This window comes from Alosa alosa, chromosome 23, assembly GCF_017589495.1.
Source record: "Alosa alosa isolate M-15738 ecotype Scorff River chromosome 23, AALO_Geno_1.1, whole genome shotgun sequence".
Classification (NCBI taxonomy): Eukaryota; Metazoa; Chordata; class Actinopteri; order Clupeiformes; family Clupeidae; genus Alosa; species Alosa alosa.
This window is the reverse complement of record NC_063211.1, coordinates 11,236,476-11,258,875: the sequence shown is the minus strand read 5'-3', so window position 1 is coordinate 11,258,875 and position 22,400 is coordinate 11,236,476. Positions and strand designations below refer to the sequence as shown.

The window sequence follows — 22,400 nt, the reverse complement described above, 5'->3', positions numbered from 1 at the left end:
CACACACACACACACACACACATACAAACACAAAAAGAGAGAAAGAGAGAGAGAGAGAGAGAGCGAGAGAGAGGGAGGGAGGGAAACATACAGAGAGACAGACTTAAAGAAAGCCATAATACAATCCAGTGAATAAACAGAATCAAAGATTAAATTATGTTAAGAATCTCTCTCTCTCTCTCTCTCTCTCTCTCTCACTCTGACACCGCAAACAGAATCAACACACACACACGCATTACACACACACAATCACAATCACCACAATACACACACACACACACACACACACACACACACACACACACACACACACACACACACACACACACGCACACACACACACACACACACACACACACACACACACACACACACACACACACACACACACACACGCCAAGCACACACACACACACACACACACACACACACACACACACACACACACACACACACACACACACCACCAGACTGACGGTGACGTAGACCTTTCCTCCATCAGCCTAATATGTCCCCATGTACCCATTAGCTTTGGAAACAATGAGATTATTCATTCATGCCAATAAAGCAAAATTTGATTTGATTTGGTTTGATATAAAGACAGAGTGATAGAGAAGTGTCCCTGTAAGCTGAATTCATTAATTCAGCATTTGAATAAAACACACAGTCAGATGCCAAGTGTGTGTGTGTCTGTCTGTGTACATCTGTCTCTGTGTGTACATGCATGCGTGCGTGCGTATGTGTGTGTGTGTGTTTGTTTGTGTGTATGTGTGTCTGTGTACATCTGTCTCTGATGTGTACATGCATACGAGCGTGCGTATGTGTGTGTGTATGTCGATGTCACTGTGTGTGTGGGCCTATTCATTTTTGAAATATGTCTTGTGTGATCCAATGACAAGTGGTCAGCTGAGCCACATTACAGTTTACACATGTATACAAGGTGTACAGCCAGAGAGAATTAGCTGCTATCGCTAACATGACATTCATTACAACTCCCATTGTCCGGGATGCATCAGAACTCATTTACACTACAAAAGATATGTGGTCAAATGCATCTCAGGCCATCAGGTGATTGTTTACACGTGTATTTAGAACTGACCACTTGTGATCAGCATCACACAAGACGTGTTTTAAAAAAAAAACAATGTAAGCGGAGTTTGTGTGTCGGCCTAAGGTGGTGCCACTGTATCTTGAGCTCTCCAGTGAAACCCAAACTGGGTCCAGCATGAGTCACCACGCCCCCTCTCACCACCTCTCCCTCAGCCAAGAGTCAGTGAAGATCATGGGCAACACATACAGCATGAGATCATGAGAGAGAGAGAGAGAGAGAGAGAGAGAGGGAGAGAGAAAGGATAGGTATACCAGTCAGACCATGTTACCTCATGATACCACGCCACATTATGGGCACTTCCCTCCCCCTGCAAAAACGAGGGTACAGAGGCAGGGTTAGAGAGAGGTCAGGTCAGAGGTCAAGAGAGCCACTGCTCTACTGGCCTTGTGGGCAGCTGTGCTGTTGTACTCCCTCATTGGCGGGGTACTAGAATGTATCCTGGGGTGGGGTACTAGAATGTATCTTGGGGTGGGGTACTAGAATGTATCCTGGGGTGTGGTACTAGAATGTATCTGTGTGTATGTTTATTATTGATATCGACTGCGTAGGTCTTAGCAGACGCATTTGCCCAAAGTGACTTACAATGACATCAATAAACATTACATTATTATTATTATTTACACTGTATATCTGTTTATAAGTCACTTCAGATGTACCCATCTAGTGTTTTTTTTATGATCTCACAACATCAATCTCAACAAATGCACATACAAACTTCACTGTCATAGAGTACAGTATAACTACCTAACCAACTTTACCCATGTTATTATAACAAGTTCCTTTTGTGTTATTTCGCAACTTTAAAGACTATGTGCCAACAAGAGGGCAAAACCTGAATATGTAGAGAAAGATCATTAAGTGTAACATTAGTTACACAAGTGACTATCTGTAGCTTTCTGGACATCCCTGCTTACCTCATCTGCATAGTCTGAGGCCTTCACCCAGGCCCCATCTTTGTATTGATACTGCAGTGGAGAGCGGAAGTTGGCGTTATACTCAGACTTCATCTTCCTAAAGCCCCACAGAGAGAAGGCACATGTGATCAGCAGGGGATGAAACCATGTTTACATGCTGCTATAGACCCTTTCATCAATAAAAACAAAAACAATGCTTGAACGTTCTATTTGGGCCCCAATCTACTTCCTCTGCATTAAGATAACATATGGAATGTTAAAAAGGAAGTCTTGTGGGGCCAACTATGATGCTGATAATGGAACTCTCTTGAAAGGGTCCATACTCTAGGTTAGCATGTTACAATTGAAAATGATACAGTGCAGTACCTCAATTATATTTCTGGAACTCACAATGAGAGCCACTTGGGAACATTATACAATTCTTATGGACTCATCTCAAAATAACAAATAATCAAATAACAAACATATGTCTGAACTCTCTACATGTACACAACTTTAAGAAAGCAGGACAGCCTAGTGTTGTAAAGTAAGCCTAAGGGCAGTATCTATCAGTCAGTCAGTCAGTCAGAGAGAAATACTAAAATACTAAATATAGTAAATAAAACTAAATCAAATATCCACATAGTGTGCTTAAGGATGATCAAGCATGAGGCGCTTACAGTGACAGGGCAGGGACTGGGCCTGTGATTCTGTATGCATGGTAAGTTGCTCTATGAGAGTGAGTGTCATGATGATGGTGTAAATGAGTAAGTCCAACCGTGCAACAGTGCAAGAATAAAGTCTAGAGACCAGCATAAAATAAATATGGACATATAAGAAAATAATGTAGACAAAGTAATATAAACAACGATATCAGTGCAAGAATAGGTTGAAGTAATATGGTTACAGCCATTGGTCAAGTATTAAGTATAAAGTATTAAGTATTAAATACGGCCACAATTCAGGCTGTGGGAGAGGGGGAGGGGTTATGCATATGTGCTAATAATGCATATGTGCTGTAAATTGTAGCAGTAAAACAGTAGGCCAGTGGACAGTCAGTACACAAACATGGAGAAGTGCAGTATCAGTGCAGTATCAGGGCAGTATCAGGGCAGTATCAGGGCAGTATAAGGGCAGCCGTGGCCTACTGGTTAGTGCTTCGGACTTGTAACCGGAGGGTTGCCGATTCGAACCCCGAACAGTAGGCACGGCTGAAGTGCCCCTGAGCAAGGCACCTAACCCCTCACTGCTCCCCGAGCGCCACTGTTGTTGCAGGCAGCTCACTGCGCCGGGATTAGTGTGTGCTTCACCTCACTGTGTGTTCACTGTGTGCTGAGTGTGTTTCACTAATTCACGGATCAAAAGAGTATATATACTTATACTATACAGTATCAGTGCAGTGGTGCTGGCGTACAGTGGACTGATAGCCACCCAAAATAATTTTTAAAAAGCAACGAGGCGAAGCATCATCAATTCTACCTAAACGCAACATCATCCTAGTCCTACAGCTCACCTGTTTCTAGGAGAATGTACATTTTGCTGGGCTTCCTGATTGGTGCTGATTGGCTGGCACTGGGCCACTTCCTCTTTGGGGTTATGGTGCTTCCTCTCCCAATGTTGCTCCTTCCTTTTCTTCCTCTTGGCCTGACATTTCCCACACATAAAGCAAAAGAACAAAAGGCAATGGAGCTTTATTGAAATGGACATATAAAACATGAGCAGTTTTCCGAAACAATACTTTTTGAAAACTATTTCTGATGTGGAGGATACTATTGAAAACTCTGGGTTTGCATTGTAGTGTGTACAGTGGAAATGGAGAGCTTCAGATACTGTACAATGACGCGCAGTTGCCATGATAACACTGGAACGTCAGATAAAAGTCAGTGTTCCAGACCCCACCAAACAACAACAGACACTTCTATGACATACCAGTGTCCAAGTGTGGATGCAAAATACCAAAACAATAATGTGGATGGAGATTGTTTTCACCTCAAATTAGAACATTAGGAGCATTTCTATTGCAAATGTGTCTTTCTTTAGAGAATAACACATGGTTGACACTGGTGCTGCGGCTAACCCAGAGTGACCATTTGTGCAGAGTCAACCGTCAACCCTGTCTTCCTTTTCGACCTCAGCTTGTGGGCTTTCATTTCCTACTTAACACTGACCTCACTCTACTGTAATGGTACCCACATAAAGGATGACTGGTTTAGAACTGGCCCTAATCTTGCTCTGACATATAAACTACACATATAGATATACATCTCAAATATACATATAAACTACACATATAGATATACATCTCAAATATACATATAAACTACACATATACATATAGATATACATCTCAAATATACATATAAACTACACATAAAGATATACATCTCAAGCAGCGGCCACATACATTGGGAAATGAAGCTATTTTATGTAACTGAATCATTACACCCAAATAAAATAGTTTAATATGCTTTATAACTGAATCATTACACCCAAATAAAATAGTTCTATATGCTTAATAACGGAATCATTACACCCAAATAAAATAGTTTCATATGCCTTATAACTGGACCTTTTTAGATGTAGGTTGTAAAGAATTTTGTACTTGGTACCAATACATGATGATAATCATAACTATATTTAATTGACTGGTTAGTAAATATCATACCATTTTATTATTCAACAGGTCAATGATACGTTAATTGTACGGTTGTGGATGAGAGTGTACGGTTGTGGATGAGAGTGTCACCTTAGAGGCTTTCTCTGGGGGAACATTCTCCCTTTGGAACAACGGAACCTGATTCCGCTCGACGTCCCGTCGTAAGCGCGGTGGCCGAGGGGGTGGGGAACCCTTAAAGTTCCTGCTGTATTCGCTTTCGAGGGCCACAGGGTTAGAAATGTGCACAGGGAGCACTGCGCTGGAGTGGAGAGCCTGGGAAGATCAGACAGCCAACACAAACCTCTAGTTATGCCATGACACACACATACAAACACACTCTCTCCCTCACTCACTCTCTCTCTCACTCATTCACTTTCTCTCTCTCTCTGGCCTCATTGCATGAGATGGTCTTTCTGTCTGCTATGTGCCTTTGCTGTGTATCTATTACACTGTAAGGTTCAATACAGTGCCACAAATTTCACAACCTGATCAAACACATCCTAACAGCACTGACGGTGCATAGCTCATTGCTGCCATCTCCTGGAGTCTTGTAACTCTCACACTCTATGAGGAGAGATTTTTATTACATTTTGTGGCAGTGGCTGACTGAATGAATCACAATGTTTGCATATAACCAGCTTGCTACAGAGTGCTTAATAAGTAAGCAATAAACAAAATACAACTTTGAATCCAGTTCACATGAATTGTGAAACTGCAAATTCTTTTTTTTTTGTGTGAAGCGACAAATGTGCAGCTATGAATGATAGGTATGTGTATATAGGACATGTTGTTCAGTTGTTCACTATCTGTTGCAGTGCATTGACATATTTGGATATTTGGTAGGGGTAGATGAAAAGTGAGTGTTGTCTGTGTGTGTGGTGTGTGTGACATGAGTATGTGTGTGTGTGTGTGGAGCCCATTACCTGCTCCGCAGCCAGCAGAGGTGAGTTGGCCACTCTGTCCTTCCACTCAAACTGCCTCTGGTACTCTGAGCTGTGCTGCCTGCCCCTGGATGGCCTGCCCGCTCTGAGCCCTGCATTCCTCATCAACACATGCTGCACCTGGAGGAGGCCCCACACACGAGACACACATGAGAACCACACACAAGAGAACCACACACAAGAGAACCACATGAGAACCACACGCATGAGAACCACACGAGACACACATGAGAACCGTACACATGAGAACCATGAGACACACATGAGACACAAGAGAACCACACACATGAGAACCACACAAGAGACACACATGTGAACCACACATGATATTCTATCACATTTGCTCACAGACCACTGCCATAGACCAAGTACTTCACTCAAAACAATACATTTTAGTTTAAAACACTTACTCCATTTATGGGGGGCTCTGGTCCTTGGTCTGTGGGTGAGGGGAGAGGAGAGTGAGGCTGGGGCTGGGACTGTGACTGCTCTTTTGGGACTGGGGCCTCTGGCGGTCTGGGGCCCCTGGGAGTCGCTGGGGTCTCTGGTATCTCTGCCACTGCAGTGCCCCCTTTCCCCCCAGTTGCCCCAGCAGCAGGTCTGAAGGGAGGGGCTGGGTCCGGGCGACTCAGCTCCGACAGCTGATCCCACTGGAGGGAGCGTGACACCTGTAGAGCGTGGGTAGGGGTCTTCCTCCGGGACAGAATCTGTGGCTCCCGGCTGATACCTGGGGGTGGTGGTGGTCAGTGGTGTGTGGAACAGGCAAATGGGGGCCTTGTGAGTCAACTTGATGCACTTCAAAGTTTCATTTTTGCATATTTATTGATTTTGAGAGTTATCACACAAGTGTAGAAGATACAAAACATGTTGCACTTCCTCATCCACACAAAATTGCACTATTCATCAAATATGGTAAAGGTTTTAGTCTATGCAATGGATAGATTAATAAAAACTTAATCTGGCTATAAAGTGAACTTGTATGGGATATGATTATGAATTTGTACCCTGGTGAGCAGATCGTAGGCCAGCCAGTAACATTCTGCGATGAGGAGACGCACTTCTGGATCTCGCCGTTGGTCCTCGATACTTGTTTCTGTACTCACTGACACCCTATTAAGTTGGTTGTTGACAAGATAAATCCTGCTTACTAAGACTAATTAACAACAGGCAATGCAAGCAAGGCATGCAAGCGTGTGCGACAGACAAATGTAAGCTCATCTAAATCCCCCCCATTGTCCTTATGTCGTCAGTATGGCAAAACACTTTAAGTCTCCTAGTCTAGCCATAGTTTCTTAGAAACAGATTTGTTTGCCGACTTGCAGGTTGGCTAACTAGCTAAATATCCAGTTCTAATGTAAGTTACAAATCTAGATGAACGACATCTTCGTCGTCGGCGGCGGCGTTAGCCATACTGCGCCGATTACTTGCAGCAAGAATGTAAACAACTTTGCAAACGTGCTCTCTCTAAACAGCTTAACGTTAGCTACGCTTACAACAAACAAACCGCTTTCGAAAGATAAGAATCCACTTATTATGGTCCATAACTCATTATGCCCTTATTTGCGTATGAGACTGTCCGAACGATCCAGCTTACTGCAGTAACACCTGTCTTCAAAGACAAATGTTAAAGATCACATTGATCACATTGTTCCTTCCTACACTGATTCAAACTAGCAAATCGAAACGAGCTTCCCCAGCGTTGGTGACGTCGCTAAAGCACGACAACAGTCTTTGCATTCTACCGGTTTACATTCTAGCTACTTAGCAATGTAGTAAAGACAAAGTAGCATACCTTAAAACGGACAAGCATTTTGCGTCACTATTCACTATTACTTCACGGGGTAGGTGTACTCTGCTTCTGTATTATACAAATAACATCCTAGCAAGCTAGTTGTCAACACTAATACGGTTAAGTAGCACCGTTGCCTTGGGAAAGGTGTGTGAGCGTCCCTGGACACGACACATGCGCAGTTTAGTTCTACAGGGTCTGTCTTGCGTATTTTTTACTGTCTGCTTGCATCTCGTAAATCTTGCCTCGAATCCTGAATCTTCAGTGTGCTATGACATTTACAATACGAATCACGAAAAACGAATGTTTATCAGCCTTTTATAAGTTATTATCATTTATGTATAGCCTATATTTGCCCTTTCGATCAACTGTATTCATGTTTAGCCTATATTATAGCCTAATATACAGTAGCCTAGGCTATGATTAGCCTAGGCATTAGGTTACTGTCAGTTTAGATGCAATATAGTGGATTAACCTACTCTATAATCTTAAACCTATGGTCATGTGTAGGTTAATAACCATTTGCTCAGCCACATCATTTTGTAGGCCATTGTCAGCTATGTTTGTTGCTCATTTATTAACTAGGCCTTCTTTGAATTAGGCCTGAGTAAGAATTGTGATATTAGTACAAGATTGCCTTGCCTTTACTCACGTAGCAATGTGGCCTGCAGAGCTCTGCTGCTTATAAAGGAATTATTTGCTCATTTTCCCTGTAAATAGTGAGACTCATTTCTGTTTGTAACTTCATATTTGTTCTTCTACAGTTCTACAACTGTCCACAAGGTGGAGTCCAATATGTAGAAAAGGCAGGCTAGCAGGAGTGGTGTATTTTCTGACTTGAACACATGCCATGAATGAAAAAGAGTGACTCAGTCAGATTTCATTTCATTCATTAAATAAATACAGAGTTGAATCTGCTGTGCAGACTTTTGCTGTTTGGCTCTGTCTTGTTCCCTGCAGTGAGCGTTCATTCTCCCAGGCCAAGAGGAGCAGGTTGTCACACAATGATGCCGACATGTGCTGAGTTGTTTGTTCTCCAACCTGGCTTCCAAAGCCTGCATTCATGAAAAATGACCGGGTTGGCGTGCTGACCCAGGAACAGAGTCTCATTGTCTGCATCTTAATTTTATTCCTTTCTCAACCACAGAAGAAATCCTATCCTACATCAGCATTGACATGGGAAGGCATTTCAAGTATGTTTGCTGTAGGTGTTTTGGAAAGCTGTCTGGGACAGAAGAGACAGAGAGGTGTGTTGAGGTTGTTTGGCATTGCACTTGTTTATTTGTTTGTTTAAGAATATTGTTTGTGTAATAATTATACATTGTCATTTATTCTGCAACATGCAAACATTAAGCATATGCTGCCTGTGTAGTGGAGAGTGGAGTATAATCGGAGTTTTGTCACTATTCATGTCCATGTTCAGGAGTTGACCTCATGACCTGGGAGTTGATTTGCCACATCTGCCAACCGGTTAAGGAACAGAAACACATTTCAAGGTAATTTCAGTTCAGTTGCTGGGACTGTGACAGTAAAGCCTTGAACTCAACATAGTCAATTTAAGGTATGTCAGCCTCAGAGCCACACAGCTGGCCTGGGTTAGGAGGTAATGGGGGTGCTGGATAAAGGGCCTGGGCAAGCAGGGTATTATTATGTGACCTACACAGTGAATGACCTCACCTACACTCACTGTTTTTGTTGTCAACCCACAAAACACAAATACACATGCACAAGCACACTTCTAATGGTCCTTTGTCACAGAGAGGCTATTGTGTGTGTGTGTGTGTGTGTGTGTGTGTGTGTGTGTGTGTGTCGTGTGCATGTGTGTGTGTGTGTGTGTTGTATCTGTGTACAAAGTTATTTATGTGTGCATCTGCCTTGCCACAGTTTCACGGCTGAAAGAGTTTGACCCCCTGTTCTAATCAATATGCTCATTGTGCCGAGAGGATGGCCTGTTTTAGACGCCCAGCTCTCCGCTTCCAATGGGTTTAGAGGTGACCCGAAGCCCGGTGCTGCACCTGCATGGGGCACAATGCGGCCCCCCGGTGAAGAGGACAAAACGCGGGGTGGAGAAAGACACCAGCCCCTCCTCAGTGCTGGATGTTTACTCTGCTAATTAGCGCAGGCTAATGACAGCAAAAATGCACTATTGATGCGCACCGTGTCTCCAGGCAACGCTGGCTTTGATATGTGGAGCTTCAAGAGGCTCCTCTGATTGGCTGTTTAAACTCAACCACCGCCAGCCCCCACCTCTACCTCCACCCCCAACACACACACACACACACACACACACACACACACACACACACCACGTGCCTCCATCTCCACAAACAGCCTTGCAGCATATGGCCTAAGGATTTCCCCAGGCATAAACAATAACACATACAGACTCTGAGGGATCATTTAAAACTGATTCAAGGCAGAATATACAGCTCATAATCTGAACTATGCACAGCGCGTATACTGTTTTGGAGGAATTCCAAATTCTGTTTCCTGATTTCACAGTTTGTTAACTTGAACTTCCACAGACATGACACCGTAAAATAAGTCATGATTGACTTACTGATGTAGGTAACACCCTTTCTTCGAAACCACGCAGTCATTTGAAGAAATTGCCTCTGAGGTTGTCCTCTTACAGTATGAGAAGTAGGTGTGAAGATATTTTGTTAACAGTGTCAACCATACTCAGTCATTCTTGTTACAGCCGATGACATCCTGCCTCAGTATAAAATGCCTCACCAATCATGATCATCGTATCATCCTCCCTATCTGCCGCTTCCTCCTTATTACATCTGCTCTGCCTCCGACTGGAAATCACTGCAGAGGGCGGTGAAAACTGCCCAATGCATCACTGGTTCCTCACTCCCCTCCATCGAGACCATCCAGGACAAACAATGCTTGTGTAAGGTGCGCAGCATCATCAAAGACTGCTCTCACCCCAACGTTATAGGTCTCTCCGCACCCAAACCAGCAGATTCAGAGGAAGATTCTTCCCTACGGCTGTTACCCTACTGAACTCTAGCTCTGCATCCCAGTGACAACCAACAAACTAAGCCCCCGCCCTATGCCTCCTTCTTGTTCCTTTTGAGGTGTCCACAACCATGATGGCAACCTTGACAGGGACAACAAGGAGGCGGACATTGTGCAGACTTTTGCCCATCAACAGCTCCCTGTCCCCCGGACAATCAGACAATTTATAAATAAATGTATTTACACTTATACATAGCCATATTCTACTGCTCCTCATACTATTCATCCTGCACATACACTTACTCTTACTACTCTTATAAGGTTACTGTTTCTGCACTACAATGGTACTGTTACCACACTGCACAGCTGTACATACTGTACATATCTGTCTATATGGTTCACACTAAATATCCATATTTATTCTGTTTTTCTTATAATATATTCTGTTAACACTGCATATATCTGTATTATTCTTACTACTATTATTATGTTACTACTATATATTCTGTCCTGTCTATGCACCACCTACCTATACTTTGTATATCACATTTCACTTTTCTGCTTTTCTGCACTTCTGGTTAGATGCAAACTGCATTTCGTTGTCTTTGTACTTGTACTCCGCACAATGACAATAAAGTTGAATTTAATCTAAACTAATGATCATCATCATCATCATCAACAACAACAAAATTGTCATCACATTTTGTGACCCTCATCTTCCTTGTCCCAATCAGTCTGATCATCATCACCATCATCATCATCACCACCAGGTCATTAGTATCCTTTAGAATCCTCATCTCAATCCCCCATCATCACTATTGGGTCATTAGTATCCTTCTTGTAATCTCCATTTTTGAAATTCTCATCTCAATCCCCCATCATCACCATTGGGTCATTAGTATCCTTCTTGTTATCTCCATTTTTACAATTCTCATCTCAATCCCCCATCATCACTGTCACTGTCAACAGCTGATTGCACACTGGATCCACATCCAGGATCCAATTGTGCAGACACATAGTGTTATTATTTATCTGAGTGCCATTGCTACCTCAATGGGTTGGAACAGGAAATGTGTCATTGGGGAGCCCAATGGACTCAGAGCTCACTTCATTTAGAGTGCAGGGTTTTGAGGAGAAATGGAGGAGTATGTGGACATGAATGCAGCATGGTATGACTAACACGCACTCTCATGCCAGAGGCACAAGATGCTTGTCAGTCCATGAGTCTCTGTATTGGTGATGGTTTGAATGCATAGGCTCCGGCTGACAATGTGTCTTGATGACCAATCGACCTTTTTCGCAGCTCATTGAGGAGGCTTGAGGAGCTGCTTTGCTGCATTGTGTGCTATGACAGCCCAGGGTCCTTAATGTCAGAGGGGTCCTTAATGGCTCCCCTAGCAGACTGCCTGCAGAGAAAAGAAGCTGACCCACTCATAAGACCTTTCCTATCAGGCAAAGTAGATGCCTCAGGCCTTTGTGTAAAGAGAGTGGGCTGTATGGAATAGAGGTCTTATGGGGTGATACGTACCAGAGGAAACCCTTTATAATGGAGGGAGAGAGTGTCTGCTCAGTCTAATGGAGGTCTGCTTGAAATGAAAGGGTTGAACTAAGGAAGGTCCTGATAATGTTCAGTGATGTTACTAAAAGCTGATAGATAACCCCATTATGTAGGCATTAGAGACTCCAGACACACAATAAAGGGTGAATTAAGCATAAGTTTAGACACACATCTATTACATTTCAGATAAAAGGAAATTAAGAAATGATAAGAAAAAAGATTTCAGAGGCAATTACATAAGAAATGTAAAATTATACTTTAGAATCAATTATAGTTAATATGGAGGGTCCTTTGAGGTAAATGTTGGCTTTAGCAAAGTATACCGGCAAGACTCATTGTCACTTCACAACTTAGGCCTACTAATCAATTAGCATATGAAAATACTCAGAAGTCAAGCTTATGTTGCTGGGTAGGCTCCTCCCCCCTGCCTTCACCAGCCGACAGGATACAAGATCTTTACACTACTTGCCGATTTATTGACAGGCCTACGCCAAAAAGGAGACCGCTCTTCATCTGATGTTTCCGATATTAGGAATAATCCTATTCAGGATTAAATTCTTTCATTACATTTCTGTCTCACAAGTCTTTTTGGTAGAATTGGATATTTCACGCCATAAAAGAAGAAGGAACGAATAAGTTCTGTGTTAAAGTTCTGATGTGCAAAAGTTCAGATTCACAGGAAACTTTCTGTTACCTCAGCATGGACAGAAACTTTCTCTTCCCTCAGTATTTTACTGCTCTGTGGGCTTTGTTAGCCCAAATCGCTACACTACCAAGCCCACACACACAGTAGATACATGACCTTTTCCTAAATGAATCACAGACCAAGACACATAGCCAAGACATTAGCATAAACTGGAGGTCACGGGTGCCATAGTCCGGATGAAAGGCCACTGCTAATAAGACTTCTGCTAAGGCAACACCCCATATGAAGTGATACAGACAATTCAGAGTAGAGGCACAAACCAAGACATTAGCATAAACTGGAGGTCACGCCTGATAAAATAGCCAGTGCTAATAAGATTTCTGCTAAGACAACACCCCGTATAAAGTGATACAGACAAGACAGAGTAGAGACATGCGCAGAGGACAACCTATCATGTGCGGAGGAACACCTGGAGAAAATGGACAGCTGTTTGAAGAGAACTCTCATAGGTTGGCTATAATAATCCAACATTCAACAAGGTGCTAGACTATAGTACGGTCCAAAGTATAGAGACACCTCAGAATCAGCTTTATTGGCCAGGTTTGCGTAAACAAACAAGGAACCTGGCCAATAAAGCTGATTCTGAGTCTGTCTATGCCTGGCCATTACATCCACAGGAACGTTTATGACATCCCATTCTAAATTTATAAGCTAGAACAGCTTCCACTCTTCTGGGAAGTGAGGTCAGGAGAAGGCCTGGCCAGTGTCCCCGAGGTGTTCCATGGGGTTGAAGAGGTCAGGACTTTGTGTGGGCCAGACAAGTTCTTCCACACCAAACTCACCCAACCATGTTTTTATGGACCTTGGTTTGTACACCCCATGACAGTACCACGCTTGAATTCACTGAGCTCTTCAGAATGAACCATGCTTCTTCAGAAGGACCCATGCTTTGACAAATATGTGTGAGCGCAAACTGCATGATTATAATCCTATACTTGATTTTATTCACCTCTGGCAATGGCTCTGAATGAAATGCATGAGTTCAGAGATTAAGTGGTAAAGTGTCCCAAGACTTTTGTATCAAATGAATTTAGGGGAATGTTTTATAACACAATATTAAAGTGTGGTAAGGGAAACAACTCTTCCAGTTCTTACTCTTTTCTGTCATGGTGTTCGTACTGTTTCTGTCATGGTGTTCGTACTCTTCCAGTACGAACACCATGACAGAAAAGAGTAAGAATCTTGTGTTCTCTTTCACCATCACACACACACACACACACACACACACATACACACACACACACATTAATTTATTTGTTAATCATCTCATTTCCACACAGACACAATTCCTAGTCGGTCCCAAAGCATTTGATCTGTGTCTTGCCACCTTGATTGCAGAGGCCATAAAGGAGCTCATTGACTAGTTATGACAAGTCCACAGAGTCCCATAACCGAGCCTTAATGCGCCAGAGTATCAATACGATGAACTCCCAGATTAAACATGCTCAGACAAGGGGCCTTGAACCACGCATGCACACCTGTGAACTGAAAAGACTGATCCTTTTCTGAGAGACAAATATCTATGCCGATTAAATAAAAAGCACGGAAATATTCGGGGGGGTCACTGATGTCCTTTGGTCCCCCTCTCATTACGAGATGAGATGAGATCAGTGGGCAAAGGAAGGACATGAGGACATCATATTCCCCTTGCCTTCCGCCTTCTTGAACCCACCCCACCCCTCTCCGTCTCCTTGCCTCCATAGGATGATGCCCCTCCTTTGGAATGCTAATCGTCTGCATTCCGGAAGATAGGAACAAACATTCTTCCTCTATCAGTCTTTTCTTCCTCATTCATTCTATCTTTTACCACATCTATTTTTTCTCTTTCATTTTCGCTCATTCTTTCTCTTTCCATCATTTGGTTTCTGAGCACTGTTCAAATGCTTCTCTCTCTCTTTGGCCTGCAGCCACAACCCTTTGTGTTTCGTGTATCTGAGAGTTTGTGTGTGAGAGGGAGAGTGTATGAATCTCATTGTGCCCCCCCCCCCCCTTTAGTTGAGTGGCATTATTCTGTTTAAAATGGACTTTTTTCTAAATTGTTCTCATTATTCCTTTCGGGTTTCATGTTCTTAAATTACATCCACACAGGTCAGTTGTGCTCACTGCAGCCTCCTTCCCAGATTTGTTTCAACATGTTGAGAGGTGAACTGAGAATCCAGAAATCATCTGCTACCGCTAACTGTGCTAATGCACCCATGGTGACTGTTGCTTAGTAATGAGGAGTTTTCTGTAAATGCCTTGTTAAATGTTCGCCCACTTCTCATAGGGAAAAAAAGCAAAGTGAAGAAACCATCAGCAATCCATAGATATCATACTAGAAGAGACTCCTTGGTTTCCATGACTACGTGAGGCGACACCCTGCAGTGTGTCATGTCCTTTCTAAAAACATCTCACATTCGCCTCTGAGCTCAATTCTTCCAGTGACCAGTGTCTCTGACTCAGTGTGGTGATGCTTGACTCTTGCCCCCAAATGACCAGCTATGCACAATCTTAAATGAGAACAGTGGGGAAAATGGAGTTCCTCTTTACTAGAAATGCACACGGATTGTGAAAAAAAAGAAGATTAGTGAGAGTGTGTCTAGGGGAGTGGAATGATGGAAAATGACATTAGAAATGTATATTTGAGGCAAAAAAAATGACTCAGTTCATACATTTTTTATTCAACCATTCTTAAGTTACCACTGTGAGCTATTTGCATCACCTTACTCATATGGAAGACAAAGTGAGTTATACAAGCAAAACGACGCAATTTCTAAAAATGGTTCATATTCAGTGTTTTTTTGTTTTTTTATTCACTTATTACTAACTAATTTGAACCTCAGAGTCTTCCTGGATGTATAACTTGCATGATGTGACTTTAATCAGTCTACAAATGACAGTTAAATGTGCTTATTAAACAAGATGAGGCCGGTGAAAAGACAACTATTAAAACTGAATCACATTCAGGTCTATGCATGTTGTTGGGAGAGAGCTCCCGTAGAGCTAAAGTATTTCCTTTGTTGAAACGCTCAGGAGGCTAATTACAGAATTAATTTGTTTGAGACTCCTACTAATTAGAGAAGCCAAATAAGTCTGAATGGAATAACAAAGGCACTTTCTGAACTTTCAATATGTGCATATTTAGATAAAGATGAAGTAATTATCGCATTATCAATGAGTTTTGTAATTGGAGCAGGTAAGGGCAAGAGCAAAAAAGGTGGAGTTAAATCATAGGCCTATCACTTCACTTTTGCTATTGAAACTTTTATTTTGACAACCAATTATCACAAAAAATAGCAACACCAAGAAAGTAGAGGCCTATATGTTTACTATATTATACTATACTGCTCACTTCAATCATACACTGGATCGTTACTCTGACACTGTTTGGTTCTGAGCACAAGAAAACCCTTTGAGGCGAGTGTTTTATTTTGCAAGAACTGTCAGACATTCTGTGAATGTAGTTAGAGAATGGAAAAAGGGGTGGAAGGTTTCAAAAAATGTGTTTTAACAGTGGAAAAAGTGTTCCCTTCATTTGAGCAGTATATTATATTCAATAACAACATCAACAAAAACAAAGAAACTCTGGCAATCTCAATCAATCAAACAATTCATTCATTATTATTTCCAAATATCTGAAAAAGTTCATGTGGACACTGGCTCCAGGAGTTTTGCTACCATTAATTCAACATAACTAAATACACTTGTAACAGAAGCCAATTGCAGTGTTCCCATTTCTATTAGTCCTCTCGCCTCTTTATGAGGGTGAGGGGATTAGCCTGCTGTGTGGAGAGTATGTGGCACCCAAGCTGTGAGGCAACCTTGAGTTATTACACAAACTCAGTGTGACAAACAGGAAACACACCCATCCTCTTCATTGCTCCTCTAACCCCCAACACACTCCTGTTCCTTTTCACATTTTTAGCCTTGCTGGGGAATGTGAGTGTGTGTGTGTGTGTATGCAAAAAAAAACCTTAATACGCAAATGTCATGAAGAACTGAGAAACTCCACCCAGGAAGGAAGAAGTGTCTAAGAATAGACGCCAGCGTTTCCACCCGTCCTCAAAGACAGGAGTTCCTGTTGCTGATCTGATCTGGGTGGACGTGCCCGCGGCGACAGCGCCCGCTCTGTTTATCTGCACCGGGCCAAACGGCCAACCTCCTGCCCTACGCCGCTCTGGGGAAGACCACTGTCGACTCCAACTTCCTCTCTCTCTCTCTCTCCTATTCTCTACCACTGGCCGCCTACCCCACTGTTCTCGTCATCAGTATCCGAGTGAGAAGCATGTGGAAAAATCCCCTGATGAACTAGCCCTGGCCAGGGAGCTGCTGGAATGTTTTTCCCAGCCGGCATGCATGTCCCATCATGCACTGGGACAAAGTCAGTGTATGCCTGTCGGGGCAAGAGAGTGCATGTGTGAGTGAGTTCAGATATGTATATATACTGTAAATACGCACAGTCGCACACACTTTTCTCTCTCTCATGTACACACACAAGTGTGTGTGTGTGTGTGTGCGCGCGCGCACTAGATTAATCAATAGATTTACTCACATCATCAGCTTGAATAAGATTTGCAGCAGTTTTTTTTTTAAAGGGACAGAGCAAGCTTGCCTTGTGTGTGTGTGTGTGTGTGTGTGTGTCTGTGTGTGTGTTTGTCTGTGTGTGAGTATTTATATGTATGTGTGTGTTAGAGATAAAGAGAGAGAGATAATTAGAGAGAAAGAGTGATAGAGAGAGACAGAAAGGGGGAGATTAGTGCAGTGTGGAACAATCAAACAGAGGCCAGAGGCCATGTAAAAAACTGTGGAGCAGCATGTATCCAATTCTCCGCTAATCCCCACCTGAGGGAGTGACCTGTCTGTCTGCGGACACTCGCTACTTCTGTATAGTGCAGAGGTGCTTTAGCTTTGTTTTTAGCATATTAGCTTGTCTGACTATACAGATTCAGTCATCAGGATTAAAATACTGAATGTTCTAATGTAAACAGTGAGACATCAGCTGCTCAGCAGGGGATATGTACAGTACATACATGCATATGCCCCCCTCACTTTCTCTCTCTCTCTGTCAGCCTTGCCAAATTCTCCTCTCTGCATTAACACTGGCATTAACACACACACACACACACACACAGCCTGTGTCCATGCTCTCTTTCAATCTCCTCGCTCTCGCTATTCTCTCTCTCATGTACACACACATGCTTCTATCTTACTCATTCAATCTCTCTCTCTCTTTCTCTGTGCGCGCACACACACACACACACACACACACACTGTGCATGCACACACACACACACACACACACACACACACACACATACACAGCATAGAGTGAACTCCACACACAGGGCCAACAACACATGATCGCTTGTAGCCAAGGGGGCTGGCAGGGCCGTGGTGGTGGGAGTGGGCTCGCATTCCTGATGCCAGAGAGCATATTTGGCATTCCTTGCCTTTTGCAGCCGCTCTCAATGAGGCGTTTGATTTCCTCTGGGCCCGTTGCGCTGCCCGTCGGTAAAAAGAGACGCCTCAGGAGCGCCACACAACAGGGCAACAGAGAGTGAGCCAAGAGATCTGGACAAGAGAAACGTACAACTCAGCAGATCCACAAAGGAGAGACAGAGAGGGGGAGAGAAAGAGTGCTGTGAACGATATTTAGTCTGAGTGGTCAGATAAAGCAAGCTCAGGGGCAGAAAGAAGGCCATAAAAGATTTACACCTAAATTTGAATCCTCTATACTTATCGCTAGGCCAGTGTTATTTGATTTTTATTTGGTCTATGTCATGTTTGATGGCTATAAATGTTGTCATTTTTTAACTTTTGACATTATTATTATTATTATCATTATCATTATCATTATCATTATTTTATTATTATTATTATTATTATTATTATTATTATTATACAACACCATTTTTCTAGGGCTATTGTTTTAAGAGTAGGATGTAACCCCAAACTAAAAACAAAATAAGTTCTACATTTCAAAGAATATGATGTTAATAGATATGATAAATAGATAAATACGAACAATCTAAATACCCATTAAACATGACACAACTATGTTTTCTGTCAATGCCAATTAGGCCTGTCCCACATATTCCCACATAAGTCTATCATAACATTCAACATAAACATTGAATTTAATGGAAAAATACAATGCGTTCCACCTAATTTGCAGCGCATTATTCATTCATTCACTTAATTTCCCACATACACCTATGATACTGGATTTCATTGACATATTTAATCGGGGACAGGTTAACGTTTTCACGTACAATGCATTCATCTAATTCATTCACCTAAATGTAAATTCCTAGGCCTACAACCAAGAGATTTCTGATAGATCATATAGGCCTATGCTGTCTTGTTCGAGTTATGAATTCTCTGTTGTATCTAGCACTACCAATTGTGGGCAGAGCATTCTCATAGTGGTGCTGAAACCGAGGCTGCAACGTCATGCAAAACTCAAAACCTCACCCTGACGAGCGAACCAGCATAGGGAGAGGCACAGCCAGATTGGAGCAGCAGAGGATAACTGTAAGTAATGGACCTTTACCATTTCGTTTGAATTGTTAATTGTGTCGCTACCACATTTATGTTGTGTGAAAGATCATCGGAGGACTCCCGAGAATGACCGAGGTTGATGAATTGTACATGCATATCGCCCGCGAGTAACTGTCTGCCAGCAAAACCAGAAACCGGCTCTGAAATGCACAACACACGGCTTGCGGAAGAGCAGGTCAAATGTCTAGAATATGGCGGAGCATGAGTGAAACAATTCAACTCCTTACATTTACCAGACTCTATGTAATACCGAGCAACCACTATGGTGATCGTGGAGCTCTTGGTGTTTTAGGCGAAATGTTGCCGTGTTTTCTCTCGGTGGCGTATATAAAGAATGGCGTTTGATTCTAGCCTGCCTGTCTGTCTGTGACTGGAAGTTATAGCGGAAATGGAAAAGTTGTACGAATGTGTAGTTAAAAGAAAGCCGAATTGTTTGTCACACATTGTTCCGACTGGTATTCATAGATGGATTGTTTTGTTATCCAACAAAGCTGTGTGCTTTTGGATATACGGACAGTTTTCAAGAGTAGTAGCCTACAATTCGCCCAAAACACGTCTATGTAGCTAAAAGTCTCGCAGTTTGTTCTTGATGCGAGTGATTATGGGCCCCGCCTAGTTTGCTACTGTGTCGAACACTAGAGGACAACTAGTTTCCTCTTCACAGAAAGATTTAAGTTACATTTGGTAGAAATATATTATTAGCTATAGGCTAATCATATTTGAAAGTGCTTTTGGTGTAATTTAACTACTTGTGTATGCCATATTTACTTCACCAAGAGAGAAGAATTGTCGTCGGCATATGTTGTAACGTTAGGTGTCACCGAACCAAACGATCGGTCGTGTTGTAGCATTTAGACGATCGAAGTGTCCGGACTGTGAAGTAAATGGTTTTCGTTTTTATCTTCGATTTCATCATCATAAGACGATGATCCGACAAGAGGGCTAACTAATGTTAAATGCAGCCATCCTGGCGTTCATCGCCCGGGGTGTCTGATGGCGAGTTTCAGATAAGTGCGTTTGCAAGAGGATGTGAAACTCAGATGTCCCGATAGGGCGTTGAGCAGAGGAAGGGCTAGATCTTGTTGCATGTGTCCTTTCAATTCTAATCCCTTCGTTCTAGGCAAAATCGTTTCCAAATCTATCTGAAATCTGAAAATAATGTGGTTGTGAAGTACGTACTCTACTTTTGACAATATAGCTATAAGTGGACTAGACTAGAGGGAGAAAGTCAAGCTATTGGGTAGGCCTAAATATGGAAGTTGAATCTTTGAATAATGCACCACAGACGATGCTTTAATGGGCAAGATACTGCTGTATGCTACATGTTCCCCACATAGACTATCTGACTGCACAGAGGCCATATGCTTCCTGTGACAAAGGAGAAACATGGCACCATTCTGATGTGCTGTAGACACACACTTTTCCATTAACTTGATTGTTTGTTCAAGAGAAGGAGTGGTTCTCACCCAACTCTCATTCTCCCAGATAGGGCTGTTTACTCTGCCCGATCTTGTGACATGGCTAAACACAACAGCAAAGTAGAACCCAGGAACAGAACAGTTGGTTTCAACAGTGGCCTTCTTGCATAGGCCATACCCACTGCGTTCCCAATGATACAAGTTTGAATTGAAATCCCCGGTGCTAATTTAAGGTACTAGTTCTAGTTGTAGCAACTCTACTCATACTGGGCATTGCCAAGGGACATCAGGGTGGACAGAGGTGTGGGGTCTGGCCATGGTGACCTGGCTGACTCCAGTGGTGGTGTCCCCTCTCAGGACGGCCCGTATTTTGCCTGCAGTAGGGGAAGGAACTGGAGTGATAGTGTGTCCTCTTGGGCCCGCTGGAATGCAGCTTTGTGTTCGCTGCCATCCCCCTGCACACAAAAAAGGAGCGAAAAAGAAACGTGTTGTCTGGGTCCTGCAATGGTCTGTGGCGTGGTGTAGAGGATAATGGGCGTTCTAAAAAGGCATTTAGTCATAGGCGATTGTTGCCTTTCAGCAGTTGTTTTTGCCAGCATCTGTAGATCAATCAGACTTGGGGAGTGTGTGCTAAATTGCTTTCGCAAAATCAAGGCCGAGGCTGGACGTGTTCAGCCACATCGGGGCCCAATCGGGGTCAGAATCAGCCAATAGGGGCCACCTTTGGAAGAGGGGGAACCCCAAATTATTTGAGTTTGTAGAAAGGGAACTTCGCTGCGTTCAGATCTCAATTCAGCACAGCAACAGAGAGGAGGTGGTTATTTTTATTTTTTACTCTGGGATCGAACGAGAGAGACAGAGAATTGATAGACAGACACTGATAGAAAAACTACTTCTAGCAAAAACCTACCTCAGGCTGCCGTGAGCCAGATTCTCTGGGATCCCATTGGAGACCAACAAAGGCCTCCGAGGACTGGGCAGGGGAGGTGAGTTAGAGGAAGAGCGCGGCATAGCGCAGGGTGGTGGAGGGAAAGGGACATTTGTGTCCATCTCTGCGTGCTGGTTGGCCCACTTCCTCCTGTGGGCCAAAGGGGCTTGTGAAACACCGTGGCCCTGTCACGCTTTCCTTCCTCCTTGTGCCGCAAGTGCTGTAGCAGGGCTCCGCAGACTGACCCGGGTTCAGTTTCTGCACTGTGAAGGCCCTTTCACGCCAAGAGCGAAATATCCGTTCGAGATTTTGTTCAAATATTTCGTCCAAAACTTCAGACTTGGTGTGAAAGGGCCTTAACAGTGGGCGTTGCCACTGACTACAGCCTATTCTTTGATGTTTCCTTGAGGTTGGCTCCATAAAGGAGGAAAGGAATTGAAACCTTTCGCCGTCTTAATGAAACTCTGTGGGAGTTGATGAGCACTGGGCGTGGTACCCCATGCCTGCTCCCTTATGGATCTGTCAGCGCTGTCTGCTGATATCCCAGCATGGCTTGTTGTCGGCCCACACGCCTGGTTTGATTGCTCATAAAAACAAATGGCACGTTTTTATCCCGAAACCCATTTCCTTAGTGAGCTACTCGCATCATTGTTCGCAGCAAGCATACAAGCCATTGAGGCTATTTCTAATCTAACCTATCACAATGAGGAAGTTTTGGGGAGTATTTTTTTTCCTTTTCAGGCAACACGCTAGTTAAATATCTCCAGATATAGCCAAACCCACTCCCACTCGGTGGTAAAAGGCCAGTATTTCTTTATGGACCTTTTTCGACAACCCAAAAGATATTACGAATGCAAATCCCATATTCAAATGAGTCTCTTATATTGCTCCTT

The 22,400-nt window shown here is 43.0% G+C and overlaps 1 protein-coding gene across 1 annotated transcript in view; it reads right to left on the bottom strand.

Annotated features, from left to right (window-relative positions):
- The window catches only part of mdm1 (Mdm1 nuclear protein), a 23,517-nt gene extending 15,975 nt beyond the window's left edge, over positions 1 to 7,542 (bottom strand). Inside the window, 8 exon segments of the mRNA XM_048235613.1 lie at positions 1,380 to 1,418; positions 2,026 to 2,122; positions 3,518 to 3,648; positions 4,751 to 4,933; positions 5,584 to 5,721; positions 6,012 to 6,328; positions 6,606 to 6,711; positions 7,394 to 7,542. Coding sequence (XP_048091570.1) covers positions 1,380 to 1,418; positions 2,026 to 2,122; positions 3,518 to 3,648; positions 4,751 to 4,933; positions 5,584 to 5,721; positions 6,012 to 6,328; positions 6,606 to 6,711; positions 7,394 to 7,411 — 1,029 coding nt within the window. The 5' untranslated portion in view covers positions 7,412 to 7,542.
- Positions 7,543 to 22,400: the final 14,858 nt, after the last annotated feature.